Genomic DNA, 27,431 nt, shown 5'->3' on the forward strand with positions numbered 1-27,431 from the left:
AGAAGTACTTCTAAAGATGGAATCAACCTTGCGTTCACCACGTTCATTCCTGTTTCACCATAGAGATATAAGAACACGGCCGATCACCGAAAGGTGTACGCCAAGGGAAAGCAGAACCTTAGTTGTATCTTTAACACAATTAACAAACCTGCGACGTTTGTACTAATTATTCTATCTTCTTCTGATTCATCCATAAAGACTTGTCATCGCATACCACGATCCTTTGTATAAACTTCACAGTCAGTCTTGAACTCAGTATCATGTATATCATGTATCTTGTATCTTGCATCACATTAGCTTAGGTTTATTTTCATCGCAATTTATTTTATTAACGCAACTTTAGTTTATCTGCTCAATTTTACTTTACCACAATTTACTTTCCTGTACAAACACACAATCTTTATTAATTGTAAAAACTAGTCGCATATATCACGAATGTAACACATTAACGATAATAATCCCTATGTTCGACCTCGGATTACTGGATTACTCGGAGAAACTTGCGTTGGAATTATACTTGGTTTCAGCATAGGAAAACTTGTGACAACGCATAGCATACTACAAGAATTTCATTAATAACGCATACATCTAGAAGTAGTATCGCATAAAGTGTAAATAAGTATAATACAGAATCCACACTCCATCTCCATCTTTCCAAGTCATCAAGTTTATGGCAACATGAGCTTGTATGATTCACATTCATCATTGTCCATATCCAATATGCTTAGAGAATCAATTTACGAGTCTACATAGAACACTTAAAACCCACCACGATGTAAAAGAAGTTCAATACAGCAATGGAATTTGGAATATCAGAAAAACTTGGCTATGATACCAATTGAAGAAAATCATAAATAGAGATCTCGATAAGCAGCGGAAGTGGATCGTTCCAAATTCCATTCAGAATGAATACAACAATCACAGTCTAACTGAAAACAAACAGATTATGCATCAATATAAATTACAGCATGCTATAAGAGAATACAAGGAATAGAGTATGCATACCTTTGAAGAATCATTCTTCAAATATCCCTAAATCAATCTGTAATGCGTCCACAAACAACAATTGAACACAACGAACAGAACACCAACAGCATGAACAACCTCGAACCCAATTGAGTCCAACTCGATCCACGAACTGAGTTAGAACAACAAAAAGTGTTACATTGGTATTCTCGGCGTGAGAATCAAGGAGTTGTAGTCTCTATATGATCTTGGATTGAGGAAGAAAGAAGGTATACGATCGAGTAGACGATCGAGTAAGTGGGAAATATGAACTATTGGAATTGGTGTCCTAATTCTCCCAAAGTCTCGTTGTTTTGTAAAGATACACATTGTTCGATGAATAAAATAAGTATTATTTAATTCTGAATATGTGTTATTTAATTTTGGCACTCATATCAAATAAACAAATCTCCTTGGTTATCTTACGTGAATTTAAGCATGTATATGTATATACTAGTGGATCATGCCTTAAGTGATAACCTAAATAGGTTGTAGTATAAGGATTAAGGTGGGATACCTGATCCTGGTAACACTACGGATACGACTCGCTTTGTAAAGGTCTGCAAGTGTTGTAAACTACTACAGATGGTTGATTCTGAAAATTCATGTAGAGACGTGCGAGCAAGGGTGTCCTATACAAAGAGTTTGTATAAGACCTGGACCATGAGATGACAAAACTCTGTATATAACGCCGTTGATACTCGAGACTTACATCTCACCTAAACGACCATAGGTGACACTACTTCAATCCTAAGTGTTTTGGGAACTTCTACCTTTGAGGGCAGTCCTTTGATTAGTATGGGTGAGAGTGGCCAAATTGTCAACTGTTATGCCTACCTTTTTCCGGACTTGTCTGATTTGGGAGCTGAGAACTCAATCCACGAGATGGAATTCACTCCTTTCCCGAAGCAGGGATAAGTAGAGAGATTGTTCCCTTAAGGTTGATTCTGGGGCTTGAACATAGTGTCCAGTAGCTTCTTTTTGGAAGAGAAGACTCAGTCATAGTAGAACTATGACTTATGTTCATCAGAGGGATCAGTGGTACTTAAGGAGTTAGATATAACTATAGAGGCATAAGGTTATTGGCCTAGTTGTACTTACAAGCGATCAGTGAAGGGTTGTCACACTGCTGATTGGTTAAGATGGACACATAATATATCTGTGGTAAGGAGAGTTTAGCTATCGGTCTTTAGTGGAGTGCCTGGCAGTTAACGGATGGTGGATCCCGTGACCAAAGAGTTTAGTAAGTTATTCACATACCATTGGAGCTTTGAGCTACAGGTCCATAAGGTTCCCTTGGTAGCTCAATGGATTTAGTTGAGGATCAGTTATTGGTGTTGATTTAAAATGTTCAAATTGACAAGAGGTATTTTGATGATATATGATATAATTGATATGATATATGAGATACATCTAGTGGAGGATTGATGTAAATGAGATTTACATTAAGTACCATGGAATAGAAAAAGAACTATGGTTTATCTGTTTCATGAGATGAAATATTAAAACTATAGGTTATAAATATAGTATAATAAGTTGGTTATCAATTATATTTACAATAATATTAATTATTGGATAATTAATTCTTTTTCTTTAATAACCAATTAGGTGGGTAGTTATTAGTAGTTCATGGTATCCGTGAGTTAAAAGAAAAATTGTTTTCCTAATTTTAGTAAGTTTTACAAAAGTTTTGATGAAAAGTAATTTTGAGATTTTCTCTCACAAAAAGAAAACTCACGGTATTTGTCAAGTAAATATCGATTTACTAAACGACATCTTGAACGAGCTAAACGATCGTGCAGTAATTACTAAGCGACAACTTGCCAAAAGTAAATGATCATGTAGTGTCTATAGGCGACAGACACTGAGCTATGCGATGAGCCAAACGATCGCTTAGCTTTAGCTAAACGATTGGGCATCAACCTATACAATAGGTCTCCATCATCTCCCACTTGCCTAATCGTGTACACGATCAGTGTTTCCTCCTTCATCTGTCTTAATCCAAGTCTGAATAGAGCCCACCCTCTAGATTCTCACACCGAGAATACCAAGGTAACCTTCTTGGTGGTGTCTTACTCAATTCGACACTGTCGAGGTTCTGTGGAGGCCATTCGTGTTGCTGAGAAGTTCGTGATCAAGGCGATCGCTGAGGACAAGTGCTAAGTGTTCGTGCTATGTTGCGGTCGAGTTGTTCGAGCGTTCGAGATTGATGTGTTCGAGCGTTCGTGAGCAAGGAGCGTGGAGACGAGTCTACAAATGTTCGTAGAGTTTTCTCCTTGTTTGTTTGTAGTTGTTCATGATGTAATTTCTGTATTGATTGTATAACCACATGTTTCGTATCGATTGTAATTTGTAATGTTCATTCATGATTGTAATTTGTAATGATCTTATTTCCACTGCTCATGGAAATCTCGAGTTTGATTTCCTTCATGAACACTGTCTATCGCATAGACGATATACTCAATCGTTTAGAAAAAGGAAGCCTATCACATAGACTTTACTACTCGATCATGTAGCAACGATCAATGAGTAACTATTGTCTAGTCAACTCTAAGCGATCGTGTATGCTCTCAACGACTATCGCTTAGTAAAAACAATTTTTACTTGATAGCCTTTTTCCGTGAGAATTTTTCGAATGAAGCAACTACTAATTTTGGAAAACCATTTTTCTTTTATCTCACGGTTACCATAAAGCTTCCAATAACCTCCCACTAAAATCGATTATTAGAGAAAAAAAATTAATTATCATATAATCAATATATTATAAATAAATATGATAACCAACTTATCATATTATATTTATAACCTATATCTTTAATATTTCATCTTATGAAACATATAAACCATAGTTCCTTTTCTATTTTATGGTACTTAATATAAATCATATTTATATTGATTCCTCTATTTAATGTATCTAAGACATTACACCAATTATATCACATATAATTGAATTTTCTCTTGTTAATTCGAACACTTCAAACTAACCCAAAATCTAATTCTCAACTTGAACCCATTGAGCTACCAAGGGGACTTCATGGATTCGTAGCTTGAAGCTTAACGGTACGCGAATAACTGGCTAAACTCTTTAGTCACGGGATCCACCATCCGTTATCTGCTGAGCACTCCACTAAAAATCGACAGTTGCACTCTTCTCACTACAGATATATTTCTATGTCCTTATAACCAATCAACAGTGCGATAACCCTTCACAAATCGCTCGTAAGTACAGCTGGGCTAATTTACCATTTTATCCCTATAGTTACGTCTAACTCATTAAGTACCACTGATTCCTCTAATGAACAATAAGTCATAGTCCTACTATGACTGAGTCCTCTTTTCCAAAGAGAGGGTGTGGCTACTATGTTCAACACCCGGAATCAACCCTCAAGGGAGTAATTTATCTACTTACCCCTGCTTCAAGGAATGAGTTAATTCTGTCTTCTGTAGTTGAGTTCCCCACTCCTCAAAGACGAATCATCAAAAAGGTAGGCTTGTTGAATTGGAAATCTGGCCACTCTCACTCATACTAATCAAAGGACTGCCTTTATAGGCAGAAGTTCCCAAAACACTCAGGATTACGGTCATGTCACCTTTGGTCATTTTAGTGAAATGTAAGTCTCAATTATCAACGGTGTTATATAAAGAGACGAATCATGTTTCCACATGTTCCCACAGTTTCACTCTTGCTCGCATGTTTCCACATGAATAGTCAGGATCAGACCATTTGTAGCACTTTACAACACTTGTAAATATCTACAAAGCGGGTCATATCCGTAGTATCACCAGGATAAGGTATCCCTCTTTTATCCTTATACTACAGACCATTTAGGTTATTACTTAAGGCATGATCCACTTGTATGTATCACATACATGCTTAAGTTTACATGAAATAATCATGGATCTTAGTTTATTGGATATGAGTAAATACAAATAAAATAACACTTATTTTATTAATAACAATGTATACAAAAATGTTTACAAACTACAAGACCACTGGGAGAATTAGGACACCAATCCCAACAAGAGCAACGTTCATGGTCAATGCCCAGAGGTTGAAACACTACTGTGGAGATGAGAAGCGTGGTGTGGAGGACTTACGCTTTACAGAGTGATCAATTTGTCCTTGTCTAGCTAAAAACGTTAAACCATGCGCTTCTTTGGAGGCAAACCAAGTGTTCTTGTTTTAATTTAGCTTGATTTTATTTTTATTTGATTTTTTAAAAAATATAGAGAGCCAATTCATGATTATTTTGTTTTGATCCTCAGGTTGGAAAGGATGCTCAAGTGTTTTCAAGAACCAGTTCACCATCCAAATTTGTAAATCCTTGCTCATTACCTAGGCTTGTATCACTCATCTGTTGTGTGATTGTTTTAGATGTTATTCATTGGGGAAAATGCATCTTTTTACGTTTGGGGTGGGGGGCGTACTTTATGCTTGAATCTTGTGTTTTTAGGCATGCTATTTTGAGTTTATTGTTTTATGCATGTTATTGTTGATTTTGCGGAAAAATTGAAAAATTTTGAAAATTTTGAAAAAGAGTTGATTTTGGTTTGGAAGAATATTGAGACTGATTGAATTATGTTCTTTGGATGCTTTCTTTTACTGTGATGGTTGATGAGTCACTCATGATGTGTATGTCATGCTTTGAAGTAGAAATTTGATAACATAGTCCTATCTTGAGTATTCTTTGTTCTGAATCCTTCTTTGTATCCTCTATTATCTTGAGCATGAACCACTTCAATTTAGAACATCTAACTGAACAAAGTAGTGATTTAAGTCAATTTGGATGTCACCTCGAAAGGCCCAACTGGTTAGATAGTGTCTTGCATGATGGTTTGTAATGTTAGACTAAGGGGAATTATTTGTCATTGGAAATAAATAAATAAAAAGAAGAGTATACTCATGTGCTTAAAAAAAATATCTTTTTTTATTGTAAACTTGCAATGTGTATGCATGGATGGGGGTAAAAAGAGCTGCATTTGTTGTGATTAGTTAGGACACTTGGGAATTGGGAATTGACTAGGTATGGTTCCCTACAGTGGATGTGTGAAAGCTAGTGCCCCTAGGTAAAATGATGCAAGTTTAGGGCCATTTTGCTGTAAAAAAAAAAAGAGAGAGAGAGAGAGAGAGAAAAAAAAAAAGAAACAGAAATAAGGTACCTTAGTGGACATATTACTTCCTTGAGATTGGTGATGCTTGAAGATTGGTGTTTGAGCTAGATTAGGGGAAAAACTAATGAAGCTTAATTAAATCTTAAGTCAATTTTTGAGTTTCGAATTAAAGGAAGAGACACACATACACGGGATACAAAGTTTTGGCTTTAGAAACTCTCAACAATTAGGATGTATCTGAATTTTTTTGTGGATGAGTGTTGTATATGTTGAGAAGTTGATGAAACCGGAATAAGAGATTGCATGCCTTGAACTTTTTCATTTTAGTATTCATTACTTCTTCTACTTTGTGTTTCTTTCTTTTCTTTGCTCAGGACTAGCAAAGTTTTATGTTTGGGGTGGTGAAAAGCATCTAAAAAGTGCTTTTATTACCTTTAAATTTAGAACTAATATTGCTAGTTTTGTTTAGTTTGACGTGGTTTATTGAGTAATTTCAGGGAACTAAGCATCAAGAGCAATTTGTGCGAAAATGATAAAAAAACGAGGGGCAAAACTCAAATTTTGAGCAATTACGGTTTGGCTATGGAATTAGGAAGAAACTAAGAACTCAAGATCAAGAAAAGAGGAAGATTTGGAAGGCAATTTGGGAGAGCCAACGTTGAAAGAACGTTGCAGCGCTGCTCCTTGACGTTGTAGACCTGAGAGCAAGTTGAAATAGGCCAGCATTGCAACGCTACGACATTAACGCGTGGTTGGCATGATGCCAGTGTTGCAACACTGGTTTGCAACATTGCATCATTGCGAGCATCTTATAAATATTAGTGTGCGCTACCAGGTTCGAAGAGAGAAAAAAACAGAGAGCCGGCTTGATAGATTCTAGACCGTACAAGAACCGAAATAGAGCAATTCTGATCGTTTTTTGTTGAAGAATTGAATTTTTTATTGAGAGTGTTTCTGGATTGATAGTGACAGGAAGATTGATTGTGATTGTAAAGTGTTGTTGAAGAATAATCCGTTATTCGTGACGAGAGTCGAGAAGATCGTGATTGGGATTGAAGCTTATTTAGGGGAGATCGTTCTTCTTTGTTAATTTATTTTTCTCCATAATGATTATTTGTTTATTGAACACTGTTATCGGAATCATGCATAGCTAAACTCTTTTATTTTAGGGTATTTGTGGATTTTAGGGATGTTACTTTGAATATTGAATTTACAATTGATCGATTTTGTATAGATTTATAAATTATTTGTGTTTAATGCTTTTGATTAACTCGTCATTAATTGAATGAATTTAAGTTAATTAGATGTCTTGAGAGTGAATTTAATTTACTGGACCCAATAATTTGGAATAATAAAGGGTGCGATTGAAGGGTCTTAATGTTGTAACTGTTCAAGCGATAGAAAAGATTCGGTCGATGGGTAGTTATTAGGATGGCTTGAGCTCGAGAGAAGATTTCCTGATTTTAGAACTTCTAGCCTCAATCTATCGATTTCAATCAATTGCATGTCATATTCATTGTATTCCCTAAAAGAAACAACACCCTGGAATTGATTTGCTCTAAATTATTCTTGTGTGTGACTGGATTTTTGTCATATGTAGTTGTGGATAAAAATCATCTTTTGGTAGCGGGGATAAAATAGACAAAGAATTGTGATAGTTAAGTTAGGAAAATTTTGCTCACGCCGGTCCCTGAGGACGATACCCTATTTGGGATTTATTACTCTGATTGTGTGCGCTTGCACATACCGTCAGATATCATGGTTTAATAAGTAAAAGAACTGTGTTTAGTTATCTATGGTTGAAGCTGAATACATCGCAATTGGAAATAGTTGCACTCAGTTGATGTGGATCAAACTAATGCTGAAAAAGAATGATGTTACGCAAGATGTCATGACTCTATATTGTGACAACATGAGTGCCATTAATATTTCCTATCTAACATTGTCGGACCAACCAAATAGACATTTATCATCATTTTATTTGAGCGCTGGTTGAAAGCAATAAAATTATTTTAGAACACATTCGTACAAAGAAGAATCAAATTGCATACATATTTACCAAGGCCCTCGATGCAGTTCAATTCGTGCATTAATTGAGACAGTTGAAGGTTTTCACTTGAGTAAATGGGTTTTATATTCAATTTTAATCAGAATATCTGTTATTAGCAGTTGTTGATTAACAGGTTTTCAAAAACCATCATGGAACATCCTTTCCTCCAACCACTCATCTCCATCTTCTCAATGTCTATTTGTATTTTGAAGTTAAGGCTAATGGTGAGAATTAGACAAGGGACTCATACCTTTGATACGAACTGGTGAGATACGAAGAAAAATCAAAACGAATGCAGCATGTCAAGAAGGATATTCCTTCTGCCACCACATACAGATATGGCGTTTGTGTATGAGGTCTTCTAGATTGTAATGAAGACATTGGAGTTCCTCCTCCCTCTAAACGGAGACGATCTGGTATTGGCTCGTGAAGGGTTGAAAAGGTAAGTACAACTACTCTCACAATGACTGATCTTATTGGCCATGGCCGTGAAACTCGCCTTCAAAATGATCAAACTACCATTAGTAATTCTTCTCAGTCCATGCATGAGTTTATCAAACTAGGTAGAAAAAAATAAGGATGTGGTTCGAGATAATGTCGATCCATCTTCTGTGATTCATTATGAGGTTAGGGTGTCAGAGGAAGTAAATCCTACTGTTGAATTGCATGTCTACCGCTGTTGAAAATATTTGTCATCCGGATCCTAATATTTCTACTGAGAATAAGAAAAGAGATGCTGATAACCTGTCTCATCATCCTACTAATGAGGAACTATTAAATGAAATCGTTGACAAAGTTGTGTCTGAATTGAGCCCGTCCAGGAATATAGAACGTGAAAATGGGACTGTTGATTCTATGCTAAGAATAATGTCTCTAAAGAAACTTATGTAAAAAATTTTCTGAAACATCTGTGGATATTGTTTTAATGAATGTTACTGAAAATGTATCTATTGAACACCTTGAGATAACTGAAGAAGTTGCTGAAGTATTAATGAGACGTAAAAGTGAAGTTGATATGAATTCTGCTAAAACTGATGTCGTGCTAGACTTGGTGACAAAAACAAAGAGAATGATCTTAGTTCTGACGAGAATATTCCTTTGTCTGAGTTAGGCTCGAAGCAAACTAGAGATGTTAAAAATGTTGATGTAGGGTCGTCTGAAACATCAAAGGAACCATCTGAGAAATCTGATTCTATGTTTCCTCATCATCTAGGTACTGGGCCTTGAAGAGTAGCTCAAATGATGACCACACAACTCAAGCTACTGTTACACATGCCTCTCCTAGAATCAAGGGAAAGGAATCTAGCTCTTCAAATGTTCCACTTATTCCATTAAATGTAATGTAATTTCATACAAAAAGGAGCTAGCATGCGGAAGTATGTTGTTAAAAGGAATATTGTGGATGAAAAAGAATTATCAGATCGAACACAGTATTATAATGGGCTTATGGAGTCCATTTTGAATGCTGGTTTGGAACGCACTGTTTTGAATATGATCCTTACTACCCTCAAGTTGTGTGTGAATTTATAGTCAATCTGTCATAAGACATTGACAATCCAACCAACCATAATTATCAGAAAGTTCATGTGAGACGACGTCCCTTTGTTTTTTTTTTAACTGCTTTGGTTAATCAGTTCCTCAATCGAATGTTCCTACCAGTGTGACAGAGCAATGTCCTTCAATCAAGGACTTAGCTTTTTAATTGATCGGTGGCACTCCAAATTCTGGCAAGGAAGGGGCAACTATCTACAACTATGTCAAGTGTAAAGTATGCAATTCTCCATAAAATTGGGATCTCCAATTGGTGTTCGTCTTCTCATAAATCTGGTTTCACTCTCTCTTGTTGCCTTACTTTGTCAGATCGAACTTCAGCTCAATTCAACTATGGGACCTTTATTCGTAATCAAATCAAGTGCCATATTGCTCTCAAGCTACTAAATTCCCATTTTGTATCCACAACTGATCTGTGGCATTCTATTGATGCACAAACCTGACTTGCTCTCTGACACTGAACTAGTTGGTCCTTCACCATCTCTCTTATCAATTAACTCAATATTATTTCAAAATGGGGGAGAAAATGTGTTGTGATTTGTTGGTGGTTTGGATGATTCGATGTTGTTCTCTGCTGGTGGTTTTGTTGATTTGGTATTCTTCTGATGGAGCTGGTTTTTGGTTTTTTTTTTCTTTATTCTTGATAATTTTTGTTTGCTCTACTAGACTATAAAGACTTAGACTAGTCTTTCTAGTGGCCAAGAATGGTCTCCCCAAGATGATGAGAACCTCAGGGTCTTCCTCCATATCTAGTACTAAAGTCTGCAGAAAAGATAAACTTGTCAACCTGAACTAATACATCCTCAACGATATCTCGTGGTAAGTCTAGAATCTGTCATCCATTTGCAAGGATATTATAGTGTGCTTTACCTCATTGAGTCCAAGTTTTCTATAAACAAGCATAGACATAAAGTGAAATTGACCTTGAATCAATGTGTGGATTTTATGGGCAATTTCAATAAAATAGAATCAAGCCCACCTGCAAGTGGCTTGTTATTGCGGTGAATTTGCCTCCAGATGACGGAAGATTAACAAACGTGGGAGGTCAAAATTGGAATAAACTATTAGAGTTCCTTTGTTTTGCGATTGACCGGATGTTGTTAAAGAAGTTGTCACAAAAGATGTCATACAAGATTTTCTGTTTCTGTAGATTATAGTTTTTCATATTTGGAATATTTTTCATAATGATTTTCTATGGATTATTCCTTTCTTATTGGTCTGCGTTGTACTTTGAATGGTGGTGTGTGTTACAGTACAGTCAAGTACTGTTATTGATTTGATCTACTCTTTCTGCAAAATCACGGTTGAATAAGAAGCTTTCAAGGCCTTAGGGGAGCCTATGACTTATCATTCGAGAATGGATTCTTTATCTTAGGGGCAGCCTAAGACATCATTATGGGAATGAGAGATTTTCAACATAGGGGAGCCTAAGTCATCTTAGTGAATCATCTTCACTAGTAGTGGGAAAGATTGCATTGAAGAGGAGTCTCGTACATTGAGGGAAGCTTAAGTGTTCTTCATTAATATCACATACTTAGGGGGAGCCCAAGTTCTATTGAGAAGAAGTCTCACATTTAGGGGGAACCTAGGTGATCTTTGAGTCTGGCTTTACATGTGTTTCTATAAATAAATGCTGTTATTTTTTTATTTAAGTACTCTTGTAAAAGCTTGACTATTTAAAATTAGTGATTTATCTTTCCTGGACAAATTGTCCTCTAGAGATAATTGGTTTATCACTGAACTAGGTTACAATCTCTATATGTCTTTTTATTCATTTCTCTAGTTGTTATTTTATTATTGTTACAGTAAGTGCAAGAGCATCCGCTTCCACAACTATGATTGGGTTGTTGTGTTACTTCGAGATTTGAAGTGATTTTAAAATCTTTACTATATTTATAAATAATTAACCTAACTTTGCTATTTGTTATGATTGCCATTTTTTACCTAAAAATCAGTTGAATCCGAACTTTGTACTTGAGTCTTTGCCCATTCACTTCACCCCCTTGGTTCAGTCTTGCCCCGAGTTTGGTCGCTTGACCTGTATATAAACGTTCATTTACGTGCTTGCCCTTAGATACTAAATAGTCCATAACAACTCTAAATAAAATAAATTAATCTAGATTTTTATTGAGACAACATCAGGGGATGTGGACATGAAAATAAGTAGAAAATAATATAGTATTAAAAAAAGCTTTTCTTGTCTTGCCCTTGACTAAGAGAAGTCATCATCTGTAAGTTTTGTCAACACTCAAAAAGTCTTCAACCTGACTTATGGGTTGTGCCATGAGGTTTACACTTGATTGTGAGATTGGGCTTTGGAAGTATTTCATTTTTGTACCATATAAAGGTAAATGAAGGGATGTAGGACTCACTAGGCAAATAATTAAATCTAAAATCAGTTTTTAAAACTAGTCAAATATTTTTTTCCAAAAAGAAAAGTAAATTGATGAACCAATCCATTTTCTTAAATTATGATAATAGATCAAAATACTCGAGTCAATGATAAAATAAAATATAATGTATTAAGAAAAACAGTTTAAGAAAATATATACAAATTAGATTTAAAAATGTTATAAAAAATAAAATATCAGATAATACATAGGTTAATTTCAAATATAGAAAAACAAAACAACTTATTTATAAATATAGTAAAATATTACTATGTATAAGTGATAGACACTTATAAACATATGGTAGCTACAATGATAACTATATATAACAATATATCTATTAGTGTTTATTACTGTCTATCACTGATAAATAATGATATTTTGTTATATTTAAAAATATTTTTTACTGTTATGCTATTTGAAACAATTATCTTAATAACAGACCACCTAAAATCTCACAAATATAAAATGACCAATTTGTTAATTATTTTTAGTTTAGGTTTTTGAAATCGATTAAGAACGAAACAAAAGTCAAAACAAAGAAAAGTAAAAGAACACCTAAGACCACCAAATCAAACTAGAAATGACATGCTAAAATACCCAAAAAATAATAATAATAATAATTGAAAACTAATGTTAACCCAAAAAAATTGCAAGATATGGTGAAAGCAAACCTACGAAAAGTTAGGAACATTTTGTTAGATAAATTAAAAACAACAATTTGAAAACAAGGGAATCAATGGAAATTAAGTTGTATTTCATGTCTTCAAATGTATATTTTTCAGAAATTAAATTCTAATTTTAACAATGGTTTAAATGGGAGGTTTTTTTTAATATTGTGATTAGGAAAACAATTTAGGGAAATATAGTGGTTCTGAAACTATTTAGAAATCTATGGTGTTTTAGAGTTTTCGAGGTAGAGATTTTGTGTAAAATATTTTTTTGAGGGTTCAACCCTCGACCTGTCGAAAATTAAAGAAAAGATCGAGGGTTTGACTCTTGACCTAAAGGAAATTGAGAAGAGAACGAGAGTTCAACCCTCGACCTGTCGAAAATTAAAGAAGAGATCGAGGATTTGACCCTCGACCTAAAGGAAATTGAGAAGAGAACGAGGGTTCAACCCTCGACCTATCGAAAATTAAAGAAGAGGTCGAGGGTTTGACCCTCGACCTAAAGGAAATTAAGGGAAGAGGAGAAAATTTGAAGAAGAGGTCGAGGGCTGGAAAATTAAAGAAGAAACATCGACCTAAAGGAAATTAAAGAATCGTTTAGTAATTATACACTATCGCACACAATCGTGTTTAAATTACAATGCGATCGTTTAGTAATTATACACTATCGCACACAATCGTTTTGTAATTCTATATTAATATAACAATAGGTGCAAACTTTTGGAAAAAACAAATGAACCAACAAGATTAATCGACCGCTTACGAGACGCTAAACGATCGTTTACAATATCTCTACGATCGCTTAGTATGACTAAACGATCGCTTACTAAATCCTCTACGATCGGCCACAAAGAAAAGCTCAACATTCGACCTAGGTAGGTCGAATTTTCAACACTCGACATATTATTAGAAAATTAAAAAAAAAAAAAAAGTAAAGGTCGAATGTTGAAAATTCAACCTATGTTGGTTGAATTTTCAACACTCGACATATTAAGAAAAAAAACAACAATATTTTTTAAATAGTTTCAAAACTACAATATTTTTATAAATTTTTTTTGAAAACTACAATATTATTTTAATTTTTCCGATTTAAATGTGTTTGATACCATGTATTTATAAATCATAAAACTAACTGTAGTTACCTATTGATATTTAGTTAACAATAAACTATTATTAATTTATTTATGAATATAATTTATTTGAAAATTTTTTATAATTATTTCGTAATATTATATAATTTATGTTACATTACATAATGTATATATATATATATATATGTATGTATGTATATATATATAATGAATTAAGTTTAAAACATGATAAATAGTACTTCTAAGTGTTTTAAATTAATAAAGAGAATATGGGTTTATAATAATAAAATTATTATATTTATTATACTTGTTATTATTATTAATATTATTATTATTTTATCTATATACTTTTTACAAAAATTGTGATATAAAAAGTTAGTTATTTTCTAATTTTCATTTCAACTTTTTCGTACTTTAATACATTTCTAAATTGTTTTAATCTTTAAAACTTTCTAAGTCATAAATGTTGTAGTATTTAAATGGAAAGCTTGACTATAATATAATAATTAAATTTTAACTTTTATAAATTATAGGATTAAAATATATTTTTACACATATAATAGTATTATTTTTATAATAAATTTGTACACTATTTTATTTGAATGAAAAATTTATTGGAAATAACTCATTTAATATATATAATTTTATTTGGTTGAGAATAAAAAAATTGCTAAAAATAAATATATTTAAAAAAACAAACGGAAAATTTTTTCCGTGGGGAACCCGATCTCCACGAATTTCTTGTGGGGAATCACCGTGGGGAATTTTGCAGGGATAGGGAATGAAATAAAGGGGTCGGGATATGGACGGGAAAGTCTTCTCCATCCCTGCCCTGTCCCGTGGACATCTCTACTAGTATACAATTCATAATTACATTGATAAAATTTATGATTTAGTCCCGCGGGGACAGGGAATGAAATAAAGGGGTGGGAATAGGAACGGAAAAGTCTTCACCATCACTGCCCTGTCCCGTGGACATCTTTACTAATATACAATTCATAATTTACATTGATAAAATTTATGATTTAGCCTTCATTACATTTTCTTTATCCTGTGACTTGACTTGAGTTTTCACATTTCAATAATCAAATCTCCGAATACCATTTATCCCGTGAATCAGTTCAATAAGTATCTAAACAACATTTTGTTCTCTCTAAAATTTGGCACTTCATACAAGTAGTGTCTTGACTAGTAACTATCTGATCCTACTATGCTTAACCGTTAGTAAAAGAGTTATTTGCAAATATAAAAAAATGAACCAAACTATTTACAAAATATAGCAAAATTTTAGAACTATCAATGATAGATGGTGATAGACCTAAAATTTTTTTATGTATTGTAAATATTTTCAACAGTTTTACCATTTGAAATAATTTTCTTTACTAAAACTTGTACGATATTAATTTTAAATAGTTGGCCACCATAACTTCAACATGATTCTTTTTACACCTTTATAACTCATGACTCTCAAAAGCATGTACTAGAACTAGATCTCATGATAGTTGTTTTTGTTTTTTATATTTAAACATTTTAAAATATTGAGATTTTTTTCTCAAAATTTATTTGCTATTATTTCTTTTTAAAAAATTAATAAAAAACTTGGACTTTTAGCTGCGATGAAAAAACAAAAACATACTTCTAAATATATATATATATATATATTATTTAGAATGAGTGCTGGTAAACTTGAAATGTTTCTAAACATATAATGTCATTTAGTTTTTTAGTTTTGAAAGTTCTGCTTTTTATCTAACAAATTTTTACTCATATTTTTCATATTTTCGACGTGTATTTGAATTTTTATCAGGTCCTTTTCTTAAAAGAAAAAAAAAAAAAAAAACAAGGTTTTGAAAACACATTTTTTAAGTTTGCAAATTTTGACATTGATTTTCAAAACAATCTTAAAATATAAACGATAGAAATAGAAACTAACAAATGGGAGTATGAATTATAGAACTTTTTGCAATTTCGACATGGGACGAAAATATGTCGAAATTGCAGTTTTTGCATGAATTATTTGGCAATACAAATTTGAATTGAAAGCCAAATTATTAACATGCCATAAAAAGGGAAAAAAAGACAGTTGTTTGATTCAATATATTCAATGGATCAAAGTACAACAAAATTATTACATGGACAAATAAATTACAAAACTCATCGATTCATATTTCCTCTCATACGTTGTTTCAACCTCTTCATATTCACTAATATTGCGACATAGATCTTGTCTTTCGTTTCATCCATAAACTGGAAGTAAGCATATCTCCAACTTCTCTTCAATATTAAAGTTCCAACAACTGCCCAAAATCCCAAAGCATATCCTAGCACCACAATAATCCAAAACCACATTTTCTCCAACTTATGCTCTCCATGACTATCATTATCATAAAAATTGTCGATTCCAACGGAAGGTTCATTTGGATTTTCATTCGGGCATATAACAGCAAGTGGGGCTCCACAAAGATTTGGATTATTTTCATAACTGGACGCATCATTGAAGGTTGAAAGATGGCCTTCTCGAGGAATGTGTCCTGAAAAATTGTTGTTGGACAATTTCAACGTGCCTAGTGAGTTTAAGCTTGCCATACTATTTGGAATTGATCCAGAGAGCTGATTGAAAGAGAGGTCAAGAGATTCCAATGCTAGTGAACTTCCGATCTCCACAGGAATAGATCCCGATAGATTATTATGAGACAAATTTAAGGCAAACAAACCATTTATTGCCACTATTTCACTTGGAATATGTCCATGCAAGTTGTTATTGGCGAGGTCTATATTTACCATTGAATAGAGCTGTAAATAGGAGTAGTTCAACTTGCTTGATTTCAAGGCTTGTGTAATGTAGCTCACATAGCAGAATGCATAGGGGTCTTCAGCAGAGTTGCACACCAATCCACCATTTGCTATGGGTCTTCGATTTGCACTAAAATTGCCAACATTTGGTGGGATGTTTCCCACTAATTTGTTGTCAGCAAGGATCAAAATTTGTAAGCGAGGAAGTAACCACAAAGTTGAAGGAATGGTATCATTGAACATATTGCCTCGAAGATTCAAAATTTGTAAATTTTGAAGGCTTCTTCCCATCCACTCAGGAATATTGCCACAAAATTTGTTTCCTTCAAGATCCAAAACAAACAAAGATTCGAAACTTCTCATGGCTATGAGTGGCTCCCCTTGAAGTTGATTTCTTGCCAAGTTCATCACTTGAAGATTTGAAAGGTTTTGAAATGAAGAAGGAATTACTCCTAAGAGCTTGTTTGATGATAGATCCAATAGAAACAAGTTTAGATCTGACAAACAACTAGGGATTGTCCCAGATAGTTGGTTGTTTGAAACTATCAGAAGCATTAGATTCTTCAATCTACAAAGGGACTTTGGCAAGTAACCATTGATGTGAGTATTGGAAATCAATAGTGCAATCAAGTTAGGCATTTGATCATCAATGCTCTTTGGAAGTGATCCATTAATTTGATTGTAGGAAATATCTAGAAAAACTAAATTTTGAAATCTTAACCATTCCGGTACGGGTCCTACAATGTTAGTATTGAAGAGATTTAAATATGCTATTTCTTTTTGTGTTCCAATCCACCGAGGGAATTCAAGTTTTTCATAGCCCAGAGTCGAGCTCACAGAAAAACTCTTTAACTGAAAAGGAGGAACCCAACTATGTTTCATTTTAAATGATAGAAGCCCATTTTGATCCATAAATAAGGATTCCAACTGAGAAAGATTAGCAAAGTGGATTTCTGAAAGAGCACCTTTGAGGTCATTTTGAGAAAGATCGAGAAAAATAAGACTTTGAAGTTGTCCAAAACTTTCTGGAACGACCCTATCCAAATTGTTCTCTCTAAGATTCAAGACCCTTATGTTTGATAATTTTTCAAATGAGGTTGGAATTCCTCCATTAAGCATATTATAGGAAATATCCAACTGTTCAAGATTAGACAAATTTCCAAATGAATAAGGAATGGGACCATGAAGTGAATTCTTTTGAAAATTAAGAAAATTCAAGTTTTTCAATTCTCCGAACCAACTTGGAATTGTATGTGTCCCAAATTTGATCATGTTTTCTAGATCAAGCTTTTCTAGACCATACTCTTTGCAACTTGTAGATAGATTTTCATAGCTTCCAAAAACATCTTCACCAAGAAAATGGTTAAATGATAAATCAAGATTTTTCAACTGACAATTGTTTCTAACCACTGAGGACAAACCACCTTCGATGCTACTAAACAAGTTAGATCCAAGACTCAAAGTATCAAGATTCCTAAGATTACTTAACCAATATGGGATTAAGTAATTATAACCATTACCATTAAGATTTAGGAATCTCAGAGACGTCATGTTATGCAGAAAAATAGGAATTGGACCATCAAACAAATTATGAGACAAATCTAGATGTTGAAGTTTGGAGAAAAATGAAGAATTTAATGGAGGATGAATATGATGGGTGTTTTGAAGACCACAATGACTCAATTTTAATGTCACTAAAGAAGAAGGAAGAGTATTCAACACTTGCATAAAATCTAGACCAAACTTACTTTGAACAACCCTTACACCACTCAAGTCAAGGTATTCCAAAGATGAAAGACTGGACACCCATCTAGAGTCATCAATAAACAACTATCCCAAATCAAAAGAATCTGACCCATGCAAATACTCGTTGTTGTTGAAATCCAGGAAGACTAGTTTAGTTAGATTTCCAAGAGAATGTGGAATTTCTCCTTGAAAGTAAGTAAGAGATAGATTAAGATACGTTAATTCGAGCAGATGCGTTAAATAAATAGGAATTCGAGTGTAGTTGAAAAAATTTGCACTTAAATCCAAGTAAGTCAAATATTTCAACTCAAACAAACTAGAGTCCACACCATTACTGAGCAAAGCAGAGGAAAATGTATACTCACGATTTCGAAGATCAAGCTTGACAACATGACCACCATTGGTATGATTGCACCTCACTCCTTGCCAACTACAACAATCCATTCCTTTCCAAGAAGCCAACCAATTAGAAGAATCGATGAAACTTGCTTTTAGCCTAAGCAAAGATTCTCTCTCTTGTTTGATGCAAGATGCAGTGGAAACTTGATAGGAACAAAGAAGCATTGTAACAATGAAGATGAGAGCCCCCAAAGTGGCACCATTCTTGCCCATTTTTTAAGCAAATTGATCTTTGGCTTCAACTTGAAGTTCTACGTCTATTTAAAAAGCATTTTTTCTTAAATATAAGTTTCAGTTATTCAAATTTTTTTATTAAAGCGAGCATCGCCTTCTACTCACGTCAAAGTGCACTAATTCATTTGATAGTATTGCGTTAGGAATATCTCTTCTATCGTAGCTCTAACTTGATGGTCATGTTTATCACGTTAAGATGATGTTTGGTGACGTATTAAAAAAAAAAAACTAAAGTTAATTAGAAACTTGTTTGATACAGAATTGAAGGTTTAGTGACATATTATACACTTTATTTCGGAAGTTAAGAACCAAATAGACATAAATAAGTTTAAAGATTAAACATTTTAATTTAACCTTTAATATATCACATCTTATCTACAATGAATTGATTTTAAACTTAAAGAATGGACATCGTTGTTGACTCCAAATAAAACAATTTAGAGATTATTTGACCTAACTTCTTAAGTTGACATTAAGCAACTCAACTTCAATAGTAAGTACTCTTGGAATTTGTACATTTATCAATGAAATCCATCTTCTCCTTTTTTTCTATTTTACATATTTATCTATAAGGTCATCTTATAACTCTATACTTAGAACACAAAATTTTATAATTTCGATATATTAAGTTTAAACTTATTAAGTTTAATCGATTAACCAAAGGCTCGCAATTTAGATCTTTATTGAGATAATAACAATTTAGATTTTTATTGAGATAACATTGTGGGATGTGGTCATAAAATTTAGTGGAAAATAATATAATATTGAAGATATTTTCTTTTTTCTGTCCTGGCTTTAGAGAAGTCAAGTTCTGTCAACATTCTGTTTTACATGTCCTGTGGGTCGTCCGGTGAGGTTAAGGCTTGACAATGAGACTGGGCTTTGGAATTATTTGGTTTTCAGCTTCACTTATAATCGATATGAATTTGACATAAAGGTAGATGAATGGATGGGAATGTAGAAATTACTAGACAAATAATTAAATGGGATTTTGGGTTGAGATAATCCTAATTAAGTGTTCAAGATTTAAAAATTGGATTAATTCAATGGGTGGATTTATATTTGAGATTGAAATATTGGAGAAGATTGAAAATTTTAATTGATAAGAAGTTTATGGAATTTAGGGGCTTTGGAGGTTTGGATTTTATTTGGGATTTATCGTTGGTGGATTTAAATTGTTGAGAGGAAATTTATTTGATTGGGCTTTGATGTGATGGAAAAGAAGGATTAAATATATAAATATTAAGATAAAGAAAAGGAATTTATGTATATATATATATATTTGGAGCTTTGAGGGAGAAATTGTATTGTTGTATATATATATTAGGAATTAGGGATTATGGGAAAAGCAACATCCTAGATCATTAACATGCTACTCCAGCTTTAGCTTAGAAAACCCTTCGGAACATATAACAAACAGCTTAGTAAAAACCATAAACCACTTTTACGTTTAACTAGGGGGTTTCTCCTACCCCGTTCGAGCAAAATCAGAAATATCATTTAACTAAAACATCTTCGTCTCAAAACTAGAGGTCCAAAACATGCATTCATAAACTTCCCTAATAAAGTCATGGTATACTGTTAAGCATAATTCCAGTAAAATCCAGGAAAATTATATTTTACTTTAAAGGAAGTTGTCGTTCATCAGTTTCATCTCCTTGATTGATGAAGACCATTCACATAAAATATTCATACTGAAACGTGATATTAATACTACATAGTTTTTTAGTGAATCCAATGCTTAAATATATTCACTCGTATTAAATCAGGAAAACGATAGCCATCTAACAATACTTTCATAAATTCATGGTTAAAAAATAGTACCGTTTCCATAAAAGAATATAACATTTCTATGAGTACTTCTAAAACCCTGGAAAACTGAAACATCATTCATTTGTTTGAAAAACTATTATCCTTCTTATCTTAGTTGAGGAAGAACCCTTTTGCTTGATTGCTCAACGTCGATGTCCTTAGCTAATGTATGCAGTTGCAATACCATCAACGTTGAATATAATCATACTTGCACGTAGATATGCCCTAAATTCAGATATAACACTTTTATAATGTATTCCCTAGACACCTTAATCTCTTTCAGTGTCAGGTTTCATTATTAGAGTACTAAAACATGCTTTAATACTAAACATATATAATATTTTGATTCTCTTTAAAATATTTGGAAGGCTTAGTGTAACGACCCAACCCCCTAGGACTTAAGTTAGACCGTTACTAAATATATGCATGCATGGAATTCAAAACGACACTCGATTATGACGAAATAAATGCTAATTAAATAAGGTAAGTTCAAAAGTCTTTCATTAAATTCAAATACTAAAAAAATAGTAGAGTACCCATAAATCATAAAGGATAATAAATAAGTCTGAAAAACAAATCTTTAAAAGTAAGTTATAAGCATCAAAACTAAAAGTTAAGAGGAACATGAAAAGAACTTTAAATCTCATGAGCGGAAGCGTAAAAACTCATTCCAGTGGCTCGAGCACGAATTCCGCTTGTCCATCGCCCGTGGATCTTTACCCCTACCTGAAACAACAACATGAGAAAGATGCGGCCCACTTTGTAGTTGTTACAATTTGTTGAAAGATGCTACGAACTAAGTTATACTGATTCGTTCATGTATTGACATGAGGAGTGGAGGTGTCCTATGCAATGAGTTTGCGTAAGATCGGACCAAGAAATAAGTCACTCTTACTTTATAATGTTATTTACTGTATAGGACTGACTATTTCGCTTAGATGACCTAGGTAACTCAATCTTACTCCTGAGCTAACTATAAACTTCTATTTATTCAAGATTATCCTTTGATCTGCATGGGTGAGAGTAGTCCAACATCACTACTCAATAAGTCTCCCATTTTGGGGATAGGAACGGATAGATAGCTGACACATAGTTCTGCAAGATGGAATTAACACCTACTCGATTTAGGGATAAAATGAAGATTTTTTCTCTTAAGTGATGAATCCAGGTCTTAAACAAGGGGCCCCACCCTCTCATTGGCCCAAGAGAAATCCGGTTTAGTGAATGGATCACAAACCAATTGTTCATTACAGAATCAGTGGAACATAAGGACCAAGACGTAATTTTGGGGGTAAAACAGCATTTGACCTAGCCGTTATTACAAACAACCTGTGAAGGGTCGATTTACTGATTATGGTTAAATTGAGTGGACACAAATATATCTACAGTGAGGAGAGTGCAACTATTGAGCTATAGTGGTGTGACATGATAGTTAACGAATATTGATTAATTCGGTCTAAAGAATTTTAGCCAATTAATCTCAAATCGTTGGGCTCATGATCTGTAAGTCCATAAGGTCCCTCTACTAGCTCGTAAAACATGAACATTTTGAATTAGTAAATTGAATGAATTTGGAATGATATCAGTTTGAAGTGTTCAAATTGAATTTCAATTTGAAATGTTCAAATTGAATTTATGGTTTTGAACAATTATATTGGATATGATTAAATGCTTAATTTATCGAAATTAAACGAAATTGGAGAGATTAAATATATTTAATTATGAAATTAAATATGATTTATATGAATTAGATTCATATTTAGTTGCTTTATTAATTTATTAATTAAATATGTTTAATTAATTAAAATTAAATTAATTTTAATTTTCAAACATTATAATCAATTTCAGAAATTGGTTTTTGATTTTAATTAATTTTGAATTAATTAAAACCAAATTCAGTTGGAAAGTAATGTTTGTAGTGGAAATTTCCATCAAAGTTGGAAATTTGATGTGTTTTGTTAAAAACCATCCCCTTAGCCCATTCCAATTGTTTCCTTGAGATGTCATTGAGCTGAGCTTTTAGTGCATGCATGCACTTTGTGAATAAAAGCTCTAAAATTGGAAATTGGAGGAGAATTTTTTCTGTTTTTAGAAAACTAATGCAGAAATTCCTCCTCACCCAAAACCCACTCCAAGTCCTATCTAAATCACTTCAATCTTGAGTTCCACCACTTAAATTCAAGGTTGAGAATAGTAAAGAAGATCTTATGGTTGTTTACTGAAGATTTGAAGCTGAGAATTAGTGAGAGGAGCAGCTTGGATCGAAGAAGAATTCTTCAAAGGTATGTGTTTCTTGAAACTATCTTATTACACTTTGAACATGCTTATTTTCGTGTCAAAATTAGAGAATTAGAATGCTTCATGATCTTATTTTCTTCCACTGTTTGTTTCTGTATTCCAATAGTTTTGAATTGCAAAAACAAGTCGGGAGTCTTATGGGCAAGCGTCTAGGGAGTGAGGTGAAAGAACTATTATACAGGAGTACCTCTGAGCGGAAGCAGATATTTCCAAAGGCACTGTGACAGAGTTACCACATTCACGTTCAAACAAACAGATATGCATAATACTGTAAAATTGCCAGCATGATTTAAGATTAACAAACACGAGAACAAGAAAACTTACCAATTGTAGAACTTTTCTTCTCGGCAAATCTCGCTCTCTCCAAGGGAACAGGTGTTCTCACTCTTGCTGAAACATCAATCTGTCGTTTAGCAAAACTGTAATCGTCTACCATGAATGGTCTCCACACGAGCAGAAAGAAGATGGGGACAACACTACCACTTGGAGCCCTTAGTATTCTTGGTGTGAGAATACAAAGAGTGGGCTCTGTTCGGATTTGGTAGAGGGAAAGAGGATATGCAGATCGTATACAACGATCAAGCAAGTGGGAGAAAGCTTAGTCTATCGTATAGACAAAATGCTTGATCGTTTAGAAGAAGTAGACGATCATGTAGAAAAAAGGCAGTGATCATCTATACGATCGTTTAGTAAAAGCTCGACGATCGTTTAGTACAAGGTAGACAATCGTTTAGAAGATGGCGTGCGTGTGTATGCGATTGTGTACTAAACTCGAGCTATCGTATAGTCTCTCAATTTACTAAGCGATAGGAAGAAAACACTTCGTGAGCAATTAACCGTGATTTTTGCAAAATGAAAATAACTTTCATTTTCTTCTTCAGTTACGAAAACCGAATAGAACTTCCCACTAACGCACAGTTACGGAGAAATGGCGAGCATAATTATCCCATAACTTTCAAAATAAAATAATAAATATAATCATATTATATTCATTAACCTATAGTTTAATATCATATATCACCATAGTGTTTTCTCCTCCACTAGATATAAATCATATTTATATTAATTTTCCTCTAATTATTGTATCTCATACATAAAGTCAATCAGATCATATATAATTAACCAATTCAATCATATCATATATAATCGAACTCCCTCTTGTCAATTTGAACATTTCAAACTGACCCAAAAACTGATTCTCAACTTGAATCCATTGTGCTACCAAGGGGATCTTATGGACCTATGGCTCGAAGCTCCAACGGTACGTGAATAGCTGACTAAACTCTTTAGCCACGAGATCCACCATCTGTTAACTGCCAAGCATTCCACTAAAGACCGACAGCTAAAAATTTCTTATGACAAATATATTTTTGTATCCATCGGACATAACCAACCAACAGTACGATAGCCCTTCACAGACGTTCGTAAGTACAGTTAGGCCAATTTACCATTTTGCTTCTGTAGTTACATCTAATTCCTTAAGTACCACTGATTCTTCTAATGAACAATACAAAATAGTCCTACTATGTGTGGACACCTCTCGGGCCATGAGAAGATGTGGTGCCACATCATTCAAGTCCCGGGATCTGTTCTTAAGAGAGCAATCTATCTACTTACCCCTGCTTTGGGGAAGGAGTGAATTTCATCTTGTGTAGCTGAGTTCCCAGCTCCCAAATCAGACGAATCCCCAAAGTGGTGGGTTTGAGTCGGCAACCTGACCACTCGCACCCATGCAAATCAAAGGACCACACTCAAAGGCAGTAGTTCCCAACTAACTCAAGATTAAGGTCGTGTTACCTATGGTCATTCTAGTGAAGTGAAGTCTCTGTCATGAATGGTGTTATATAATGAGACGTTAACACTTCGTGGTCAGGTTTTATACAAACTATTTGTATAGGATGCCCTCGCTCGCATCTCCCCACACGAATGATCAGGATCAGCCCATCTGTAGCAAGTCACAACATTTGTAACTATTGTACAAAGTGGGCCGCATCCGTAACGTTAACAAGATAAGGTTTCCCTCCTATATTCATATACTACAGACAATTTTGGTTATTACCCATGTAGTTCAACCCTCCATCCCACTTCTTGTATGTACAAAACCACCCTTTAGATGGTGTCATATGGACTGAACAACCAAAATCTATCACCCAATCTTGAGTATCCATAGAATTTTGCTCACCACACTATTTAGTTACTGCCAAGGCATTTGAATACACAAGGGATATTTCTCCCACATCTGCTTCTGTCTGTTTTCCTCTTTTGTTCTATTGGTTCAACTTTCTCTTCAAGGCATAACAGTCTTTCTTCATGTGTCCAAGTTTGTGGCATAAATGAATCTTGATTTTAGACTTGTCACCACCATTCTGCTTGCCCTTCCCATTATTCTTTGTTTTCCCTTTTGAAAAAAAATCTTCTCCTCCCTGCTCCTCCTTCTTGCTCATCTATAACTCTTGTTCTCTGACTCTGATTGCTGAAATGATTGCTTCTGTAGTGATTCGCTCTCTACCATACTTCATGGTTGTTTTGACATGTTTAAACGATTCTGGTAGTAAATTAAATAAGATAAAAGCCTCATTTTCTTCACCAATGTTGTCTCCTATTGATCTAAATTCTGATGACAGTCTCTTAAACTCATTCAAATTATATGTGAGGGACTTTGCAACATCCATCTTGTATGTGAAAAATCTTTCCCTCAAGAAAGCTTTATTAGGAAAATCTTTGTTGAGATAAATCTCATTTAATTTGTTCCAGATATCATAAGTAATAGGTTGGTCAACTATCTGTCTTAAAACATTATTTGTAACATTCAAGACAATAGTTCCATAGGCATTTACCTCTATTGTCTCTTTCTCTGCATCTGGGAGTGTTTTAGGGTATTAACTGTGTATATGATGGCCAGAAGTGCCTTCTGCTATCCCAAAACTGCCTTGATCTTTGCTTTCCATAATTCAAAGTCAGTCTTTCCATCAAACTTCTCAATTTCATACCTGGTTGTAGCCATTTTTGAACTTCAAGGTTGACTTATCTGAATCTTTGTATGCAAGAATTCAAATCTTGGATCTGTCTTGAGTTGTTGTTTGAGCTCTGATACCACTTGTTGCCCCAGGTAACTATATTTCTCTTGTTTGCAGGTCCAAACTACTCAGCATTAACGGTCAAGTTCACTTCAAGACTCAGGGAAGACTATATCCTTCAAACTTCAAAACTCTTTAATCGTTTACCTGAATGTAGCTCAATCGTGTAGACAAAGCTCTGAGAAACTAGACGATAGTTTAATTATGTAAATGATATTAAGAAGCACTAGACGATCGTGTAAGCGATAGTTGAATGAAAAAAAAAACGGTTGTATAGACGACAGTTGAGGAACTAGACGATTGTATAGACGATGCAATGCGGAAACGATTGTGTAAACGATGCAAGAGGAACTAAACGATCATGTACACGATACTTAAGTAAAAGGTAGATGATCGTAGAGGAAGAAAGAAAAAATATAAGTATTTAAGTGGTTCAGCTAAAGGCCTACATCCACTGTGCAAATCGGGAGGGTCTCTTTTTATTACTTCTTCTTAAACTTCTTTACAAAATGAATGCCTTGCTCTCTCTTGTTCTCTTTATTCTCTCATTTTTTTTCCTTTTTATATAGGTGCTCTTTTTCAACAAAGAAGCTCTTGTGGTTACAACAAAAAAAAAACAAAAAGAGACGACAACGATCAACTGCCTACAACTTCATTTCTTTTTGTCTCGGTTCTCTCTGTAACAATTTGCAATGTCAAGTAGTCTGAAACTTAAGTCTACAATAGTCTCATCATCTTGCATTTTCAAAGATTTGAATTTTGTAGCCAGGAATTGCAATCTAGACATCTTAATTTTGGATGTTCCTTCGTGAGCAACAGTAAGAATATTTCATGCTTCTTTGGCAGACACACGAGTGTTGACCAAGAAGATGTTTTTGTCAACACCATTAAATATGGAATTTATATCCTTAGAGTTTCCAAAGGAAGTTTCATCTTCCTCCTCAGTTAGCTCAACTTCAGGCATGAGGTTTATTTCACCTTTGTCATTAGAAACCCAAGGATGTGACCATTTGACGATAATAGACTTCTAGGATTTATTGCTCAGAATGACAGTCATCCTCGATTTTCAATATGTATAGTTGGTTCCATCCAATACAGGTAGACAAGAGGTAGATCCCTCATTCTTTTACTCCTTCCATGAGAGTAAGACAAGATCACAATACCAGAGATAATGGTGACCTACTCTGATACCAAGTAAAAAA

At 33.9% G+C, this 27,431-nt stretch overlaps 2 protein-coding genes and 1 long non-coding RNA gene across 3 annotated transcripts; 1 reads left to right on the plus strand and 2 right to left on the minus strand.

Annotated features, from left to right (window-relative positions):
- Positions 1 to 667: 667 nt before the first annotated feature.
- On the minus strand, positions 668 to 19,148 carry LOC150035948 (uncharacterized). Its single transcript, XM_090313471.1, has 5 exons — positions 18,775 to 19,148; positions 11,663 to 11,756; positions 8,418 to 8,666; positions 1,006 to 1,138; positions 668 to 929 (listed from the first exon to the last, which is right to left on the minus strand). The coding sequence occupies exons 1-4, from the start codon at positions 19,019 to 19,021 to the stop codon at positions 1,033 to 1,035; spliced, it is 696 nt and encodes a 231-aa protein (XP_090169597.1). The 5' UTR covers positions 19,022 to 19,148; the 3' UTR covers positions 668 to 929; positions 1,006 to 1,032.
- On the plus strand, positions 8,498 to 9,643 carry LOC150035949 (uncharacterized). The gene is made up of 2 exons (XR_016529476.1): positions 8,498 to 8,609; positions 9,381 to 9,643. It is a non-coding gene; the product is annotated as an uncharacterized LOC150035949 (long non-coding RNA).
- Positions 15,940 to 18,779, minus strand: LOC150035950 (receptor-like protein EIX2). Its single transcript, XM_090313470.1, has one exon. The coding sequence runs from the start codon at positions 18,389 to 18,391 to the stop codon at positions 16,025 to 16,027; it is 2,367 nt and encodes a 788-aa protein (XP_090169596.1). The 5' UTR covers positions 18,392 to 18,779; the 3' UTR covers positions 15,940 to 16,024.
- Positions 19,149 to 27,431: the final 8,283 nt, after the last annotated feature.

This window comes from Benincasa hispida, chromosome 5 (genome assembly GCF_027475165.1).
Source record: "Benincasa hispida cultivar pf3 chromosome 5, pf3_genome.v1.1, whole genome shotgun sequence".
Classification (NCBI taxonomy): domain Eukaryota; kingdom Viridiplantae; phylum Streptophyta; class Magnoliopsida; order Cucurbitales; family Cucurbitaceae; genus Benincasa; species Benincasa hispida.

What these genes read in the sequence shown, in the direction of transcription:
- LOC150035950 (XM_090313470.1), bottom strand. Translation starts at nt 18,391, where the DNA reads ATGCAAGTGTTGAATACTCTTCCTTCTTCTTTAGTGACATTAAAATTG.
- LOC150035948 (XM_090313471.1), bottom strand. Translation starts at nt 19,021, where the DNA reads ATGGGCAAGAATGGTGCCACTTTGGGGGCTCTCATCTTCATTGTTACA. An exon ending in CGGATTCAACTGATTTTTAG is followed by an intron (nt 8,667 to 11,662) that starts GTAAAAAATGGC and finishes ATCATTTTGAAG; the next exon opens with GCGAGTTTCACGGCCATGGC. An exon ending in CTCACCAGTTCGTATCAAAG is followed by an intron (nt 1,139 to 8,417) that starts GTATGAGTCCCT and finishes GTTCTAACTCAG; the next exon opens with TTCGTGGATCGAGTTGGACT.